Genomic DNA, 20,374 nt, shown 5'->3' with positions numbered 1-20,374 from the left:
CCCGCCCTGTCCTGCTGAATCAGAGGCCGTGCCTATCCATGTGATTTGAACGAGACAGCCCTTCAGAGCAAACAAGTGTGGAGTTGCCTCTGCCGGTCCCGCTCCAGGGTGGCAGCAGTTGAGAGGACCATGTAGGGCTCTGAGTGTGATGGCCTTTTTCCTCTGGGTTTATTTTCTTGGGGCACTTGCTCAACAGTGTTTAAGGTATACCTTAAGCTGGGGCTGCAAACACCCTTGAAATAGACGTTGCAGTCCATCTGTGCACCTACCTCCTGCCCCATCAAGCATCTGTACTGTCAGACACCTTTGGCCTAGAAGAGAAGACCCTGCCTCTGAGCCTGGAAATATGAAACTGGCACCTGCAACCTGCTGGACAAGTGGGCCTATTCAAGTTCAATTACAAGAACAATTTTTATGAAGTTGATTAAAGCTTGTTTTTTAAGCTCTGTCTCATTACTTCGGGGACTCCATGCCAAGAGGATTCTTGCAACTGGCTGCATTAGCTGCCTGGCACAAAGCTTTGACATTGGTGCTCGCTTTTCCACTTTTGGTGAATGTGTCTCACTGGAAGTGATGCTGTCAGAGGAAGAAAAGGCCTTTGTACTGGCAGCCTGTACAGTATGGAAGCCTGGCCTTTGGGCCAGCCACCTGGCAGGTGTCCTTTATTTCTGATGTTGAATACTTGTTGCTTCAAATTCACATCTTGCAGGAGATAATTAGCCTATACTCCATGAAGTATATATGCTTATCGCAGACCCCCTAATAAGAAACTGATTCTGACCTTAATTATCACATTACTGAAGGCCTTGGTGAAGGATAAAGAGGGTGCTGGATACAGCAGTTGAGAGCTCCTATCAGGGTCCGTGCTTTCCCTTCCCGCCTCCATCATCCCATTGAGCTTCCTGCAAGTGAAGCTTACTTACCAGGACTAGGGAGTCCCACACGTCCCAATTCCCTGATACCCCAATACCCCAGGATGGTGCAGAAAGATGGGGAAGGGGAGGGCGTTTTTAGGAACGAGGGTTTCTGCTTTATATTGTGAAAGTGTCAGCTGACAAAAGGCCAAAAATGAGGCACAGAGCAGGAAAACACCTCGGCACTGTTGGCGGAGGCTCTAGGTGACCCCCCAGCACACTGGGACAAGATCTTGAAGCTCCACGGTTCAAAGCCCTGGGCTGTCTAGGAGCTGCAGAATGACCCCACCCCACCTTGTGCAACAGGAGCTCCTATAAGGCAGGGAAATGGCTGAACCAGTGAGGCAGTCTGCATACCAGTCATCTTTTATTGGGTGTTAATTCTCCACTAGGATATAAAAGGATTCAGGGGTGCCAGGCAACGGTCATGGTCAGGAATGCAGAGTGCGCCCTCTTCAGTGGTACTTGCGTAGCCGCTCGTGTTCTGAAGTTAGAAAGGCAAAATGGTAAGTTTCTTCACAGGTGGGGGTGAAGCCATCCTGAGAATTCCTTTCAGGAGATGACCCAGAACCTACTTGTGGAATTTACAGCTAATCTGCCACCTGGCCAGCCTCTTCCTTCCCTGAGGGAACACCCACTCAGAAAAACAGCACCCAAGCGCCCACCCTTCAGGGCCAGCACTGCTCTGGATGCCACAGACTGGCAGGCGGCTTGACACTGGCAGAAACAGCCCATGAAGCCCACTCAGCGGCCACCAAACATCTCCCAACAGACCAACTCCTCTCATGTCTCAGCATCAGGAACAGCCACACTTTTCCAGAGCACCACACAGGCACTGGACTGTAGCACTCAACCTATTTCCCTCTTCACACTGGCTGCTAGGAAGATAAAGCCAAGTTTTCCACCAACCTTTGGCAGAGCCTGCAGTGGCTGATAGAATGCTGCCTAAGTATTACCTTTACCCCAGCTTCATCTTATTTTTCCTTTCTATTTGCCACAATTTTTGCATTTAAAATACGCTATATTCTGAAAAGTCCCTCCAAGTCATCAGCTTGTCTGCAGGGTGATGGACTTCTAAGGTTGAAAGTGAACCAATACCACACTGTCATGGGAAGCCCCAATGAAGGCAAACCAACCCAGAAGAGACTCACTGAGTTCCTTGTAAGAACGGCAGTAGTTGAAAAGCACATAAGCTGCAAGCACCATAGAAAGCCCAGCGATGCTCCCTTTCTTCACGTTGATGTACTTGTTGTAATACCGGTAGTAACCTGCAAAGCGGAGAGGAGGCCACTCCTCTGAGGGCACATTCTACACGTTCTAATAGGGGAGGGCAAAGCTGAGGAAAGGCCTGGGGGCAGGAAGAAACAGTACACAAAAGAGCCACAGGGTAGCCAGAATTATATAGAGAAAAACAAAAAGACGGGGGGCCCCTGAGGAGGCTGGCAACCACGCAGGCTCCCAAAGGATGATGACATGATGACACAGGACTGCTCTGCACTTTAAAATGCACAGACCTGAAGGATAGACCATTTCAAATACTCATCTTGAAAGTTCTGCCTGGCAGGGAGATGAGCATTATAGACTCATGTCCCCTGTGCTTCCAACTCGTTTTCCTCTTAAGTCTTATGACATTTCTTTAAGACAGAGGTACTGGTACCGATTCCAAGCAATAGAAAACATTTCCTTGTCTGAAATATCTCAGAGCCAGCCTTTGATAGGACCGATCAAACATGGAAATGCGAGGGCTAACATCTCGCCCTGTCCTTCTCTACATAACTTACTGGTCTGAGACAAGGCGTGGACTGGCCAAAGTAATTCAGGGCAAAGATGACCTGTTTGCCCTGAAGACGCAGAGATGTGCTTTTATTTACACATGCCCATAAGGCTCTGACCTCTTTGAAATGCTCCAGCAATGCCTTTAGGGGTGAAATCCCGCATCAGTATCCAGCTTGGCAGCTCCCCTAGTTTGACTTCCAGGAGCTTCTTGTCCTTCAGTGGTACTGAAAAGGAAGTGCAAAAAAACACACTGGAAGGTCTCCCAATAACACAAACAGCAACCTTCTGTGTCACTTATTTCAACCATTCAATAAAGGTGCATTCAGTAACATTACTAAATAGAGGCTGCATATGAGCAATATTATAAATAAACATGTCACACCAGATATACTATTTTAAGCCAGAGTCTATATAATGGCAGAACAGGATTTTGAATAAAAGCTTGCTGGGAATAACTATGTAAAAAGAGAACTAAGGGCCATGAGGAAGAGGTAGAGCAGAGGACAGATGCCTTTATAAGTAGGAGTGGGGGAGACAGAGAAGCTGGGCACATCTTGGCCAAAGGCACACAGCATGCAGGCCATGGAGGCAGGGTTCCACCTTAGGTCTGGCTTTCATGCTCCTGAAGCCAATCTGATTTCTACCTCAAGCATCCTACCTCACACCACAGATGTCAAATGACTTAGTAAAAACCACTCTAAAGACCCAACAGGCTACAGATCATTTTCCAATGAGAATCTGGGGACAGGAACGGCTCCTGGTTGAGGCCATACTGTATTCGTCTCTGGGCTTAAGAGTAACATAGGAAGGGGGCCAGGGAGGGGTTGGCCCTGTGAATATCCAGATGCTCTCAAGGAGAGAATCTCTCTTCCCCTGTCCTCTTCCAAAAGATCAACTTTAAAAAGCTGTTTGGGGACTTCCCTGGTGGTCCAGTGGCTAAGACTCTGTGCTCCAAATGCAGGGGGCCCAGGTTCAATCCCTAGTCAGGCAACTAGATCCCGTATGCTGCAACTAAGATCCCGCATGCCGGGACTCAGGCTCCTTAAGGACCATCCTCAAGAGTCCACTGAGGGGAATCCCACAGGTCTCGACGTCTCCCAACCCTTATCAAGGACAAGGACCTTCAGGCTTAATGGCAGCTTCTACTCTGCTACAGGTTGTCTGGAGAATGAGACACATGGCCTTGATGGACCAGAATGACTGCTTGTCAAGAGGCCACAAGTGACAGGTGGAGGCACACCTGGTTTTAGGGTCATGGTTCAGGTGGCCTGTCCCCAACAAACTGGCCCCAACCTTTCATCTAGACTTATCCAAACACATGGAGCACCTACCATGTGCTAGGCAGCCTGCTAAGCACTGTGGGTACAGCACTGACTGCAGATGACAGCCTTGTGCTCAGAAGCCAGCATTCCATCGAGAAAGACAGCCATCTCAAATCCACTCATCCTCCTGGGTTCACCACACTTCAGCCAAACCCTTTTCTGTTTCTCAGATGCAACAGGATTATTTTCACCTGAGGGCCTTTGTATCTGCAGTGCCCCTGGATCATCACAGGGCTATCTCAACTTAATGGTCATCTCCTAGAAGGCCTCCTGCCCTGCCCGCCTTATCTCAAGCACCAGCACTTCCTTCCTATGTAACCTCTGAGCTCCAGTTTCCTCCTCTGTGAAATGGCTTATTCCAAGGTTTGAAGGAGAATCTATGTAAAAGCATTTGGAACATGCTCAGAACTGTAAGCTGTTATTATTACTGTTGAAATCTCTTTAAGGTCCATGTGAAACATCCAAGAAAAAAAAAGGGAGGTGGCAGAGAAAGAAATGGCATATAACTGAACTTTAGGACATTTATAGGGCTTCAGGGATTAACTGCACCCTTTAGTTCTTTTTTGAACAGAAACTGTGATTAGTTTGGTAATACTTTTGAAATGTGAGATAGTCTCAAATGAATTTCAGGAATGTTCCAAATCAGGAATATTAAGTGTCAATGATACTGAGCTCAACACCAAACAATAATGTCATCTGAGAATGACCTATACCCTACTCTGTCACCTTGCCTGTGTTATTTCAAGAAAACTTTAACAAGTATACATCTTACATCCCAGTTTTGTCATCACTTGAATTAGTAGGCTTTTAGTCCAAGAATTACTATACCACGTCTCTTGAGTAAGAACACTGCCTGTGTTATTTCAAGAAAAGTTTAACAAGTACACATCTTACATCCCAGTTTTGTCATCACTTGAATTAGTAGGCTTTTAGTCCAAGAATTACTATACCACGTCTCTTGAGTAAGAACATGGTGGCTACCTTTGCTACACTCTCAAAGTCTTCTTGCATGCAGGGAGGAGTACAAATATGTCATTCTAATATCAACTGGCTTTAAATATGGCAATGTGGTAGGGAGGGGACGATGAAGGGACAGATGGAACTAGAATGGCAGAATGCTGCTAACTGTTGATGCTCTGTAACGAATACAAAGCATTCATTACATTATTCTGTTTTCTTTGTATTTGAAGTCTTCCATAATAAAAAGGTTGAAAATGCTTTTAAAAATAGAACGATGTTGGGACTTCCCTGGTGGCCCAGTGGTTGAGAATCTGCCTGCCAATGCAGGGGACATGGGTTCAAGCTCTGGTCAGGGAAGATCCCACATGCCGTGGAGCAACAAAGCCCGTGTGCCACAACTACTGAGCCTGCGCTCTAGAGCCCGTGAGCCACAACTACTGAGCCTGCGTGCCACAACTGCTGGAACCCGCGAGCCACAACTGCTGAAGCCCACGTGCCATAACCGCTGAAGCCCGCGTGCCTAGAGCCCGTGCTCCACAATGGGAGAGGCCACCGTAATGAGAAGCCCGCGCACCACAACGAAGAGTAGCCCCCGCTCGCCACAACTAGAGAAAGCCTGCAAGCAGCAACAAAGACCCAATGCAGCAAAAAGTAAATAAATAATTTTAAAAATAGAACTATGTTGGGGAAATGTGCAAGAGAAACATCGAATTTTAAAAATATTTTCAACTGGTATAAGGCTGGTGACTCAAAAAAATAAGTATTTAGGTCACTGCTAGGCCCAGTGAAGCTATTTTTTCACATTCACACAAACTATGAAAACATATTCTCATTCTCACATTCAGGGGCTGACACAGTGCCTTGGTACATCACAGGAGAAAAAAGCCAACAATTTATTTTTCTTCATATTTATATCTCTGTACTATGAAGAAAACAGCATTTCCATAACCAAAGCTAAGAAATTTATAAGCACAGAAAAAAAAATCACATTAGCCTTAAGGAGAGCCAAGTACAGCACCATCACAAAATTCCAAGAGACCATCAGATTCATCAGAGATGCACCTACACTTATTCTGAAGTTTCTCTTTTAGTGGAAGGCAAAGGCCTTAGTCCTTGGCAGCCATACTGAAACCCTCCCCCAACACTCCTCTGCAGCGGCTGGTTCACACTAGTAGAGTATGCTGATGAACAGAGCAGACTCTACCATGGAGTATTCTGGATTTACTGCCACTTTGAAGCTGTGTGCCCTTGGGCAAGATACTGCTCTGTTTCCTCCTTTGTAAAATAAGGGTAAGAATAGTACCCACCTTGTTACTTAGCTCTAGGTACTATGTAAATAGGAATTATTATTATCTGTCTTTCTGCTTATGAGCTATCTAAAGGTGGGAGGGAGTTCCCCACACACAGTTCCTGTTTATGACAGATTTTCAGTGAAGGCTGAGAAAGGACCACAGGTTCTTGGGAGGGCAGGTGACTACTTGGCTTGATTTTATGACTTCAAGAAGCATACTGTCCACCTATATGGAGAGACATGGAAATGCCAAGTGTCTTCTGGGTGCTAAATCCAACTCTGGGGTTGGCCAGAGTGAAGAGTTTTAGGTTTTGCAGGCCACACAAGGTCTCTGTAACATAGTCTTTTTTTAACAAATTTTTATTTTTTATTTTTTTTTATTTTTATGTTTTTGGGCTGCGCCGTGCAGCATACGGGATCTTAGTTCCCCGACCAGGGATCGAACCTGTGCCCTCTGCGGTGGAGTCTTAACCACTGGACGGCCAAGGAAGTCCCTTAACAAATTTTTTAAAAAACAGAAACTATTCTTAGCTCACAGCATACAAAAACAGGCCACATGAAATCCAGCCCATTGGCCATACTTTGTCAACCCTGATCTCATCTATCACTGTTAATTGGTATTTCCATCACTTTATTTGCTATCGGACTAGTGGTGTTATGCTCTGGCAACAGACACCATCTGAAAGATCATCAGTACTTGGACTCCAGTTCCTTCACCTGTGTGATGCTGAATGGGCCAGGTGTGACATGACCTTACCCAAAGGTCACGCAGGGAAAGCTGGACGACTAGCATTCAACTGTGGGTCAGGCAGTGTTACAAGCACCTTACATATACTAAGTTGTTTAACCCTTAGTTCATAGCACTCTCCATCTCCACTACAACCCTCTGCTTAAATAAGATACCAAGTCTCAATGCTTCCTTTTCACATGTTGTCTGTTTAAACAACATAACCACCCTGGATAAATATTCTCATGCCCGTTTTTACAGATGGGAAAAAAGCATCACTCTCATATTTTTTGATCCCCTTTTCATTTCTCCGGGCTGAAAATAAGAATATAGAAACTGGGGTAAGACACACATAGATTAGTAAAAATTCTGCCACTATCACGCTGTGTGACAGCAGGCAAGCCACACCACATCTCTAACAGTTATTTTCCTCATCTTTAAAATGGGATCAACGTTCCCAGCACTGATCCTGACAAGGCTACGGTGAGGATGCAGGGCTAAAACATGGTGGCTTCCGTATTTAAAAAAAAAAAAAAAAATCAGTGTGGACGGTCCGATTTATACATGCATGTCATCGTAAAGCCTGCTGGTCATAAGGTCACCCTTGTGATTAAAGCTCAGTTTACCACGAGGCCCCAGAAACCTAGGTTTGAATCCCAGCTCAGCCCACTCATTAGTAGTGACCTTGAATAGGTCACTTCACCTCTCTAACGCTATTCAACATATATATACATGCGTCAAACCCGACGTGGTGTCAGGCAGTATCCTAGGCATTAGCTCCTCTTGGAACTTAATCTGAGCTTCGAATTTGCGCGGAGGGCTCAGGTGCAAAACAAGCGCCTGGGTTGCGGCAGGGCTGAGAGCAGCTATTCCTCAGCGGGGAGAGGAGGGGTGGCCCGAGACAGGGCATTCTCAAGACCCGAGGCGCCTCGCCGAGCTGCCGTCGCCCTCCCCGCCACAGCCGAGTGGCGCGGACCCTGGGCAGGCGGGAGGCGCGGCGGGGAGAGCTAGAAGGGTTGGACGGCGTGGGGCCCTAGGCAAAGGGCCCGGCGCGGTGAGGGTCCTGAGCGAAGGGCAGGTGGCTCCGGCACTCGGTCCCTCCCCTCCAAGTGCGGCTCTGAGCACTGGACCCCGAACCCCGACTCCTGCCTTTAACCTGGTAGCCCTAAACCGGTCCGGAAACTCACCGATTGACCCCATCTTGAAGTCCTGGCTGTCCGCTCCTCTGGGCCGCGCGAGGACTGCTGGGTAGGGAGCATGCGCCCTGGGGGCCGGGAGCAGAGGCTCACGGGAAGCAGGTCGCGACTGGTACGAGGCTGGGACTTCAGGTGCGCCGTGGGGTGAAGGGCAAAGAAACTGGAGGGCAAAGCACCGCGACCCCGCAGTTGGGAACCCGGGGGGTGGTGAAGGGGTGGGAGTGGAAGTGGTAGGGCTCAACCTGGGCTCCCAGTTCTGGGAGGAAAGAGACTGGAAAGGACACTCCCCCCCCAAAAAAAATAATAAAAGGGAGGTGAGGAAAGAGCATCCTAGCTTTCTTATTTTGTCGTGTTAAATTTGTTGTGAAAGATGACAGGAGCATCTTAAGACCCTTCCTCCCAACTGAGCTTGATAGAAGATTCAAGGAATCCCCAATCAGCAAGAAAAGCCAGTGTCCAGGCTTAGGCTCCAAATAGGTTTGATTCAGGAGTATCTAATGTGTCCAGGCTCTGGCGCTACGCTCTAAGGACAGAAATAAGCAAGACCCTAGGGTACACAGCTCCAGCTCTTCTTTCTGCCACTTCTTTTCCGGGCACAATGATGCCTCACCACCGTTTTGCGTTTTTTCTGGAAAGGCCACAATAAACATTCTTGGTTAAGCAATTCTGAGTTGGGCAAGATGCTTTGATACCCTGAATCTCAGTTTTCTCCTCTGTAAAATAGGGATGTAATGCTTACCTTGCTGTAGGAGTTAAATGAAACAATGTATGTCAAAATAAAGGAATAAGAACTGAGTAGAGGGGGCTTTCCTGGTGGCGCAGTGGTTGAGAGTCCCCCTGCCGATGCAGGGGACACGGGTTCGTGCCCCGCTCCGGGAAGATCCCACATGCCGCGGAGCGACTGGGCCCGTGAGCCATGGCCGCTGAGCCTGCGCGTCCGGAGCCTCTGCTCCGCAACGGGAGAGGCCACAGCAGTGAGAGGCCCGCGTACCGCAAAAAAAAACTGAGTGGAGGGACTTCCCTGGTGGCACAGTGGTTAAGAATCCGCTTGCCCATGCAGGGGACACGGGTTCAATCCCTGGTTCGGGAAGATCCCACATGCCATGGAGCAACTAAGCCCGCGAGCCACAACTACTGAGCCTGTGTGCCACAACTAATGAAGCTCGTGTGCCTAGAGCCCATGCTCCGACCCACCGTGATGAGAAGCCCAGGCACCACAGCAAAGAGTAGCCCCCGATCTCTGCAACTAGAGAAAGCCCACACACAGCAACGAAGACCCAACGTAGCCAAAGATAAATAAATAAATAAATAAATAAATAAATAAATAAAAAAGATCTGAGTGGGTAGTAGGAATTGGACCAGTGAACTGATGGCTTCCTCAGGAAAGTGACTTGGTGGGGAGTTAATTAACACAACATTGCTGTGTACTGGGCGCTAGAGACACAGAAATCAATCAGACATGGTCTCTGCATTCTAGGATCCCTGGTATTGTGCAGGAGACAGGTGTGTAGACAGGTGAGAGCACAGCAGTAGATCCATGTATGCACAGCAGGGGGCCATGGACTCCTTAATGAGGGGTAGGTATATTGTATCACAATAAAATAAATAAAAATAATACAAAGTGATGGTTGAGATGAGAAATGGAGAGGCAAGCAAGGGTCAGAACACAAAATGCTGTGCATGCTACGTGAAGAGTGGAGTTTTTACTGAGGGAAATAAGGAGGCAGTGAGGGTTTAGGAAAGACAGTGGCATGATCAGATTTACATTTACATTTACTAGAATGATAACCAGGCTGCCAGGTTTAGAATAGTCCCTCCAAATCCCAGGGACTTAAAAAAAATTGTTTTGCAGGTTATTTTTTATGAACTGACCCTAACTGCCCATCACAGGTAGTCAAGGGACTCTATTCATTGTACTCACTCAGGGATTCAGGCTGGTGAGCAGCCCCCATCTCAATCACTTGGCTCAGGGTAGAGACTCAGCCGACCTGTCAACACCCAGGCCTGGGGGGCTCACCGGTACTTCCGCGCACACTCAAAGGCCGGAATTGTCACGTGGCTTCACTCGCCCAAGGAGCCCAGAAGTAAAAATCCACCTAGGGCTCCAAAGAAGAGAAAGTGAGAGCTATTTGGGAAATGGCCGTGACCTCTCCGTTAGGTCTGATGGTGATGAGTGGAGAAAAAGAAAGCTGGGAAGGATAGGGAGAGCCAGCGGAAGAAAGGCAGTGGTTGTAAATAGGGTGGCAAAGGCTGGTGGGGGTGTGGAGTGAGCCCCGTGGGTGTGGGTGAGGTGGCAGGCAGAGGGAGCAGGTAGGCTTGTTTACAGAAGGGAAGCAATGGAGAGCAGTGGACAAACGCATTCAGGAGGCAGATCCTTGGGGCTTGGGCACGGACTGGTTTTGATAGGTGGTCGTGGGAAGGGGTCAAGGACATTCAGTTTTCTGGCCTGGGAGAAGATGGGTGGGTAGGGTAGGACCATCTCTGAGATGGGAGCAACTAGACCAGCGTTGTCCATACAGCGTTCTGTGGTGGTGGAAATGGTCTGTGTCTGCACTGTACAATTGAATAGCCACCAGCAACATCTGGCTTTTGAGTCCAAGTTATTTAATTTCGATTATTAATGTGGCCAGTGACTACCTATTAAGCTAGACCATGTTTTAAAATGTAGGTTTTATTATTATTCAGGTATGATCAGGAGATGATTGCCATTGAAAAGACAGCTCATGAAAAAGATACATGCAGGGACTTCCATGGTGGTTCAGTGGTTGAGAATCTGCCTTCCAGTGCTGGGGACACAGGTTCCATCCCTGGTTGGGGATCTAAAATCCCACATGCCACGGGGCAACTAAGCCTGCGTGCCACAACGGAGGATCCCACGTGCCACAAGGAGGATCCTGTGTGTGGCAGCTAAGACCCGACAAAGCCAAATAAATAAATATTTTTTAAAAAAGAAAAAGATACATGCACCCCAATGTTCACTGCAACACAATTTACAATATCCAAGACATGGAAGCAATGTAAATGTCCACTGACAAGTGAATGGATAAAGAAGATGTGGTATGTATACACAATGCAATACTACTCAAGCATAAAAAAGAATGAATGCCATTTGCAGCAACATGGATGGACCTAGAGATTATCATACTAAGTGAAGGAAGTCAGAAAGAGAAAGACAAATACCATATGATATCACTTCTATGTGGAATCTAAAATATGACACAAATGAACTTTTTTTTTTGGCCATGCCAAGGGGCTTCTGGAATCTTGGTTCCCTGACCAGGGATGGAACCCAGGCCCTTGGCAGTGAAAGTGCAGAGCCCTAACCACTGGACCACCACGGAATTCCCATAAATGAACTTATTTACAAAACAGAAACAGACACACAGACATAGAAAATAAACTTATGGTTACCAAAGGGCAAAAGGGGTAGGGGAGGGATAAATTAGGAGTTTTGGATTAGTAGATACAAATGACTATATATAAAATAGATAAACAACAAGGTCCTACTGTATAGCACAGGGAACTATATTCAATATCCTGTAATTAACCATAATGGAAAAGAATGTGAAAAAGAATATGTGTATATATGTATAAGTGCATCATTTTGCTGTATACCAGAAACTAACACAACATTGTAAATCAACTATAATTCAACTTTTAAAAAAGAAGAAATGACCTATCAAGCTATGAAGAGACATGGAGGACTTATACTCTAATAAAGATGTTAAAAAAAAAAGAGACATGGAGGAAACTTAAATGCATATTAAATGTATATGACTTATGAAAAGACATGGCAGACACTTAAATGCATGGCTGAAACTTAAATGCATATTCTTGCAGATTGGAAAGAAGCCAATCTGAAAAGGCTACATACTGTGACTCCAACCATATGGCATTCTGGAAAAGGCAAAACTATGGAGACAAAAAGATCAGTGGTTGCCATGGGTGGGAGAGGGGAGAGATGAATAGGCAGAGCACAGGATTTTAAGGGCAGTGAAAGTACTCTGTATGATATTATAATGATGGATATATGTCATTATACATTTCTCCCAACCCATACAATATACACCGAGTGAACTTGAAGATAAACTATGTACTTTAGGTGCTTATGATGTGTCAGTGTAGGTTCATTCTTCGTAAAAACTGTACCATTCTGGTGAGTGATGTTGATAACGGGGGAGGCTATGCGTGTGGGGGGAGGAGTTATACTGCAAATCTCTGTACTCCCCTCTCAAGTTTGTTGTAAACCTAAAACTGCTCTAAAAATGGCTTTAAAAAGATGCATCAAGTACCAGCCACAGGCTGTAGCCAGTATCATCTCTCTAGAAGTTGAGTTGCAACATAGAAGCCATGGTTTTCTTACTGAGTTACCTGCCTGGCTTTTGTAGGAAGGCTCTGTTCTCTGTATTTTTTTTTCCTGGTTCTTGAATTATTTCTTTATATAACTTCACCTCCTTGTCTTTACTCATTTTCGTCCCATTCTTCATTATATGGAATGACTTCCTTTGGAGAGCCTTTTGCATGTTTTTTTCCCCAAAAGATTTTTTCTTCTTTGACTTCTGTTAATATTCTGACAATGTTGTAAAAACTTCTTGCCTTTATGGAGGTATTTTGAACAAACTGCGGTTCCAACGTTCAACCAGTTGATATCTTCTTTTTAAGGAGAGTAAAGTCCCTAAGAATAAAATAGACTCCTGGAAAACCTGAAGAAATTCTGGCACAGGATAGAGTCATCCCTCACCCTAGCATAGCCATTAGCTTGAGTCCATCTTACCAGGTTTCCTTAACAGAAATATCTGCACTTTCCACACCTCTGATGCCTGGAACTCTCTTCTAAGCCATGCCCTGACGTTCTGATGATTCTTAGTCAACACTGGATCCAGGAGGCTTCCTCTCTGCACCTGTCAAAACTATTCTAAGACCTAGTTTCTCATTCCCTATTCTACTCTCTCTCTGTGACCCTCATTTCCTTCACTCACAATTATCTACAATACTGGATTTTTTTTAACATGGCACAATATCACTTAATATAAAATGATTGCATGAAACAATACACATTTGCAAAGTCTATAAAAGCAAAGAGAATGACTGTCACAGACTGGATGACTTTTGAGCTGTTTTTTGTTCATTTAATCTCAAACATTAAGTATTCTCCAGCGGCTCAGAAGTCACCATTGGGACACCTTCCTCTCATGAAAAGGGGATTGTCCCTTACTTGCGGGGCTTCACATCAAGGCACCGACACACCTAGTGTCTCAACCCTACAATGGATCATCTCCCTGAACGCCCCATTCCCAGCCCGGTTTCCAGGACGCAGCAGATCCCCCTGGTGGCCCCAGACAGATATGCACAGGAGGCCGGGAGCTGCAGGTGTTACCCCGACAGAAAGCCTGTTTCTGAGTCAGGCTGGACCCCGGAGATGTGAGTGCGGGATGCAGCAGCCCCAGCCCTGGACAGAGATGGCGGACAAGGCGAAGGAGGGGACAGTGGGCGCAGGAAAGCCAAGAGCTGAGTCTGGGCCTGTAAAATGGGATACGGGATTGAGGTAAGAACAGATTCCTTAGCAAGGTCAGCTTTACAGAGCTTCTGGAAGGAAGGGATCAGCAGAAGGCCCAGAGCCAGAGACCAGTCTCTCTGCGCCCAGACCCTCTCTGTCCAGTATCATCTGGCCTGCACCTGTGCTTTTATCGTTGCCCTCCCCAAACCTGACCAATCGGAGGTCAAGCCTTCCGCCATATCACCATGGGACCCTCTGTTCCCGCTCTCCCATCTTGACTCCATCGGTTGAAAGCCCTCTAGAACTGCCCCGTCCTTGTCCCTGCCCCTCAGCGCCCTATCCTGCCACATCCTGCCCCTTGCAGCTTTTGCCTTAGTCTCCTGGTCCTGCCTGCTCTCTCCCCTGTGCAGAACTGGGAGATGTCCCACATTTCCCAGAGAAATTGCAGCAGCTCAGTGACAGCAACTAGCAGTGATCACGATGTCCGGAGGAAAAGAGAAGATCCGGTGTTCCCCAGGGCCACGCTTCCTCCCAGGGCTGGAAGATTTCCAGAGAGGCCAGGGCGCATGGTCGAGCCTGAGTAGGGAAGCCAGCAGAAGCACTACCTGGCATTACCCCACCCCTTCCCAACTCCACAGGCAGTTTCCATGGTGACAGTAAACAAGCCTCAGCGCAGCCCTGTCCCCCTACCTTCACCTGAGCAAATGAGGTGACCCAGAATGACAAGGTAGATGCTCAAATGGACAGAGACACTGGAGCCTCAAGAAAGGAAGTCCACGAGGGGGTGAGGCCCTTGGATGGGTGGCCTGGGGTTGTGGGCACAGAGACCTGAGGCTATGCTGGGATGGACTGCAGACACCAGGAATGGGCAGCAGCTCCTGGGAGAAGCAGGAATCCGTGTCCAAGGAGAAGTGCAGACGGAGCCTAGACGTACCTGTGGCCCCATACGGCAGAGCTGAGGAAGGTGCCAGGGGCATCATTCACAGCCGAAGCATCTCAGCCTTAGAGGAGCAGTTCAGAGACTAATCCACTCAGGAGGGCAGCTTTTGTTTTTAAGGACTGAGACGCTGAGAAATGGCTCTGGGCAGAAACATGTCATCGTTGTGTTCTCAAGCCACTCTAACCCCCATCCCCGCCCCCCAAAGCAGTCTCATCAAGTGACTGGTTACTAGAAAGTTGCAAACAGTTCACACTCGTCTCTGTAGATCGTCTCTCAAAACCACTGAGTTTCGTACAGACATAGAAAATCATCTTACGGTCACCAAAGGAGAAAGCAGGGAAGAGCGCTAAATTAGGAGTTTGGGATTAACAGATACACACTCTATATATGAAATCAAAAACAGTGACCTACTGTATAGCACAGAGAACTATATTCAATAGTTGTAATAACCAATAATGGAAAAGAATCTGAAAAAGAATATATATAGTACACCTGAAACTAACACAATATTAGAAATCAAATATACTTCAATTTTTAAAATTGGGGGGGAAAACTCATTGGGTTTTGTAATTGGAAGTGAAGTCCTGGGAGGGGATAGGAGAGATGAGGGTCTAAAGCAAGCCCTGACGAGTGGCTAATTGGCTAGCTCAATCTGCCCCCAGCTCTCTGATCCCATTCCTGTGGGAAAAAATTAAAAGAATTTTTTTCTTGCTGTCCAGCAATACGACCTGCCTGCCCTTGGCTGCCCTGAGTCTCCTTCACCTGGGGGCTTCCTGCAGCTTCTTCACGCAGGTCAGGAACAGGGTGGAGGCAGCCAGGACGGAAGGGACTCCCTGGGTCTAAGCAGACACAGGTACCGGCATACTGATGTACCAATTTACTGATGTCTGCAATTTTCTTTGAAGTGGATAAAAATAAGATGGGTTGATGGATGGGAGATGGATAGATGGATATGTGATAAAGTAAGTACCTTAAAATATTAATGATAGAATGTTCGGGGGATACAGGTATCAACTGTCAAATTCTTTCAGCCATCCATTAGATTTCAAAATCTTCATTATTAAACACTGGGGAGGGACTTCCCTGGTGGCACAGTGGCTAAGAATCCGCCTGCCAATGCAGGGGACATGGGTTCGAGCCCTGGTCCGGGAAGATCCCACATGCTGCAGAGCAACTAAGCCCGTGCACCACAACTACTGAGCCCACATGCCACAGCTACTGAAGCCCGCGCTCCTAGAGCCCATGCTGTGCAACAAGAGAAGCCACCGCAATGAAAAGCCTGCCTGCTGCAACGAAGAGTAGCCCCAGCTCACCGCAAGCAGAGAAAGCCCGCGCGCAGCAAAGACCCAATGCAGCTAAAAATAAATAAATAAAATAAATACATTTATTTAAAAAAAAAAAAGATAAACACCAGGGGAGGTCCTTCCTCCTTTCATGTTTTGTGGAGGTCCCCATGCAAAGAGATGTGAAGTTTCAGGGTAGCTGGATCTGGTGGGATGCCAAGACAATGGGGGGAGGAGCCTGTTCAAAGCAAGAAGACTATAATGAACCATTACCCAGATTCTTTGAGAGATTGCCAGAAACCTCTCACCCTCAGTACCTGGACAGTTGGAAGGATGCCTCCCACAGCTCAGAGGGGAGCCACGGAGCACAAGGAGTGTGGATCTCACCCCACGGAAGACACACTGCTCCCTGAGTGTCTGGTTGGGGTACGTGTTAATGTCACAGGTGGGACAAGCTTTGTGCTGGCAACTCCCCCGTGGAGAAGTCATTAGAGGGGACTCACATGTTCGTTTGTCTGCTCTGATGGAGAAGAAAACAGCAAGCCTAACTGCTCAGCACGCTGGTCTTTTTCTCCTCCTGCAGACCCAGAACCCAATGACGGTGGTCGCTCGAGCTCTGGTTTGTTGCAAGGTTCTACCTACATCTTCCTCTCTGGCTGGCGCCCCATTCAGTAAACACCTGTCGTGATTCAGCCTCCTCCAGGTTCATCCAGCGCCTGCCCACCTGACCTCTCCCATCTCCTCTGGGTTGGAAAGAGGTCTGCAGCTTTTTCAACACTGAAAACTACCTGCTCTGAGAAATACCTGGCATCCTTCCCTTCTGAGGTTCTCTTCTGCCCTCTGGTGTTCTATAAACAGATTTTACTGCCCACGACACCTTCCCACACTCACTTCTCTTTCTCTTGTCAGCCTGAGTTGCTGAAGCTTTCGGAGATTTCCCATCACGCGAGAATCACTGAACTCGCGGTGTTCACTCTGGTGGTGGCTTACTGTTGCCACAACTCCACCAGCACCGAAATATGGGTATTTCTTTCCGAACCCAACGAGGCTCAGCTCCGTGTTTCTCTGCTTTTTTCTTCAGCTTCCTCAAGGGGAGAGAAGGTAGCCATGGGTGAGAAATGGGAGACCAGAGTCTATGCCTGAGACTCAGAAGAAGAGCTGCGGGTCTGAGTGGTGACCTCGGTAGAGTCATCTTTAAAGGGCTGCTGGAAGGAAGGGGCGGGAGCGAGGGAGGCTCCTCTGGGCTCCAAGATACTGTCTGTGGCCCTGGCAACCAGGCTTTTATGCCCACCCCACGTCCACCCGGCCAATCCCCACTGAAGCTCGGGGCGCGTCTCAGTGGGGCGTGGTGCCTGCCCCCACCCCCACCTGACTCCCTTGGGGAAGTCATCCCGGAGCAGTGCCTCCAGGACCCCTGCGGCGGAGGGTCCTTCCCCTCCTTCATCCTACGTATTCTCTGCCCAGGAGAGTCAGGATACGTCCCAGAGTTTATTGGTGAATTTATTGGAGCTCAGAGACGGTGGCTTGTTCCAGGACCACACCGCTAGCTGGAAGCGGACAGCGCATCGAACCCAGGATTCCCCCAGCACCAGGGGGCAGGCGGCAGCAGGGGTCGTACAAACCCAGCAGGAAGGCTGCTTAGGTTCTGGTAGTCGTTGGGCGGGACCCCCGGACGCCCCGCCCCCGGAAAGCCCCGCCCCGCGCGCGTGGTATCTCCGGTGACGGTAAACAAGCCTCAACAAGCCCCTTAGTTTCTTAAGTTGTTCATTAAGGCTTTGTTTTGATAAGTGTATATTTCTCCCCGTTTGTCATTCATCGGCCTTCGTTCCACAACTTTTTTCTTTTTTCTGGCTTGTTGGTGTTTCTGTACTTTGTATTTGACTTCTATTTTGGCAACAGGCAATACAGTTATTTAGTTAAGCTTGGAGTGGAGCTTGGTAACGAAAAATAGATGGTGACAGAAGTTTCAGCTGGGTGTGCTGTGTCAAGAATAAAGATTGATGGGGAGAACATTTCCTTGAAAAATGCCCTTTAATGTTTATTGCCCATGATGTTGGGGATGATCTGATTTAGGAATAACTGCTAAGAAGGAGATCTAAGACAGCAGGAAATGAAGCATGAAAACTCAGGGATTGACTCTTACTCCCTGAGATAGTACGGAATGTTGTGGGGTTTGCTCTTGAAAATTACTAGCGTTGGCGACCACTGCAATCATACAGCCCCCGTGGAGTGAATAATTAATAAATTCATGAGAATTGAAAGCCAGGTTTTACCCTGGACCTCTGAACCCTCTCTTCATTCCCAAAGGGCTCTCCATCAAGAAATCTGCGTGGATAAGCAAGAGGTCGAGTCAATTTAAAAGTGTTAACAAAAATGTTTACCTTTTTATTTCTGCAAGCCCCTCCTCAAAACCAATCCATCTAAGACACACCCAGCTTCTTCCCCTCCCAGATGTAAAGGCAGTGCCACATTTCTTAATACAGTGGTGCCACTTGCAGTGTTCCTTTATGTTTGTTCCCTTCTTAGTGGTGATGAGGCAAATGAAATCATTTGATCATAAGATGTCATAAGGTGTGTGATATTATGTTGAGCATCCCAATGGGAAACAGCTGGGAGAGTGAGTGCCTCATTTAACATGAAGACTTATTATAAAAATCTGCATGTATGGTAGAGCAGTGTACTAGTGGTCTTCAGGGCCCTTAATTCAGAATTTGATGGGGTCAAAACCATTCCCTACTAGGCCTTGGTCCTTACCTTTCCACCCCAGTGTTTGAACTATGAACTCTAAGATACCAGAATAATCTGTTTAGCACACCCCGCCCCCCAAGTAAAATGCCTGCCTCCACATCAATGATTCCCAAATTGTTTCCACTTAGAAATGTTTTCTGTGTTAGGAAAAGTCAGGGACTGGATTGGCCCCAGACTGGCAGACTTTTCTCAGAAACTCTGCAGTGTTAAACCTACAGCTGAGGGATGGGGTAGTTGAAGAAAGTCCTTTGATGGAGAGAAGCCTGAGGTTATATCAGAGCTTCCAGCTTTCAGAATTTCTGCATTTGAATTAAGTGATTAAAGTCAACTAGTGAATTTGGGAACACGTGCTAAATGAGGTCAAGTGACACTAAGCCAGAGACAGACCCTAGGCCACGGTAAAACTTCCACAGAAAACTATCAGAACAGGGATATTCTAGGAACCCACACTAAACTGCCTTGACAACCTTCCAACCTGGCTCAAAGCTTCCTACAGAATATCACATACAACTTGATAATCCCGCGACGCCCAATGGGCTACAGCTGCACCTACCTCCACATGTGGGCTCCTTTTACTGGGTGGGCGTGGGTAGATGTGGACACCAGCCTCCAGCTCCATCTTATCGCTGGGAGGGGGATGAGAGGGTCTCATTCACTCCTACTAAGTGGTAAAGTGCAGGGGCCTCCACCCTGAATGTGCTTATAAAGACCCATTAAAAATCATTTTTAAAAAGACCTGTCAAAAGCTGAAAACTTTTCTGGACTGAAATTCAGTTGGCATTTCAGGCACATTGGTAATAGTTGTTATTGGGGAATGAGATTTATGCCTTCCCATCCACCGCTACTAATAGGTCTTTGCACTTGAGCTGATTGTCTCTGAGGAAAGTTCAAGGATTCACTGGAAGCTGATCACCACAGTCCTAAATTTTCCGAGTTGCTAACACCAGGCGGAGCCTTTGATTCCACAGTTGTTTGCTGACTGCAAAGTTCACTTCATTTTGAAAAACTGGGAATGCTGTCCTGGGATTATTGATAGATGGGGCTGTACCGTGGGCCAGGAGAGCTGGACTCCAGTTGTCTATTCTGCCATCACCCATGAACTTGGACTTTACGTCTCTGGATTGAAGTTTTCTATTCCTACTGGGTGGATGATGCAAGGGTTGGTGAATTGTGCCTCATGATGACAGGGAGAGTTATGGTCCAGGATCACAAAAGTGGTGACCAGCCAGTCATCCCCCTGGTAACTTTTCCAAGCCCTGCTTAAAACCCTACAGTCAGAAGGATCATGAGGCTGGGAGTTCACCATCCATCGTTATTCAGGCTGAAAATCAAGGTCAAGCAAACTGGTCCCTTTCTGCTTCAGGGGAAGTTTCCATCCTCCCTGAGAGGTCTTGGGAACCTGCGGTGCCCCTTGACAGGTGTCCCTCCACATCCGAACGCACCTGGCACTCTGTCCCCAGTGGGTGGAGCCGGACCACTGCAGCCAGGATGATGGGCAAGAAGGGAAAGTCCCTCCAGCCTCGCCTGCTCTTAACTGAGTCAGTAAACAGGACAGCCATAGGGGACACCTCACGTCTCTTCACCTGGCTAGGCCAGAGTCAAGCTCAATTCGGTCATCTTTCTCGCTGATTCTGCCCTATGCATTGGCTGTGGTTTGGCCGCACACCGTGGTTTCCCCTGCGCTGCAGCTGGGCAGCCACCTGGGCGGCGCTGGTGTCTA

General features: G+C 47.5%; 1 protein-coding gene across 1 annotated transcript; it reads right to left on the bottom strand.

The window, feature by feature from the left end:
• Positions 1–1,259: 1,259 nt before the first annotated feature.
• ATP5MF (ATP synthase membrane subunit f) lies at positions 1,260–19,273 on the bottom strand. The gene is made up of 6 exons (XM_007448894.1): positions 19,208–19,273; positions 15,386–15,462; positions 8,178–8,254; positions 2,807–2,914; positions 2,066–2,182; positions 1,260–1,398 (listed from the first exon to the last, which is right to left on the bottom strand). The coding sequence occupies exons 1-6, from the start codon at positions 19,271–19,273 to the stop codon at positions 1,370–1,372; spliced, it is 474 nt and encodes a 157-aa protein (XP_007448956.1). The 3' UTR covers positions 1,260–1,369.
• Positions 19,274–20,374: the final 1,101 nt, after the last annotated feature.

The sequence above is a fragment of the Lipotes vexillifer genome, unplaced genomic scaffold (genome assembly GCF_000442215.2).
Source record: "Lipotes vexillifer unplaced genomic scaffold, Lipotes_vexillifer_v1.1 scaffold778, whole genome shotgun sequence".
NCBI lineage: Eukaryota > Metazoa > Chordata > Mammalia > Artiodactyla > Lipotidae > Lipotes > Lipotes vexillifer.
This window is presented reverse-complemented; position numbering and strand designations above follow the sequence as displayed.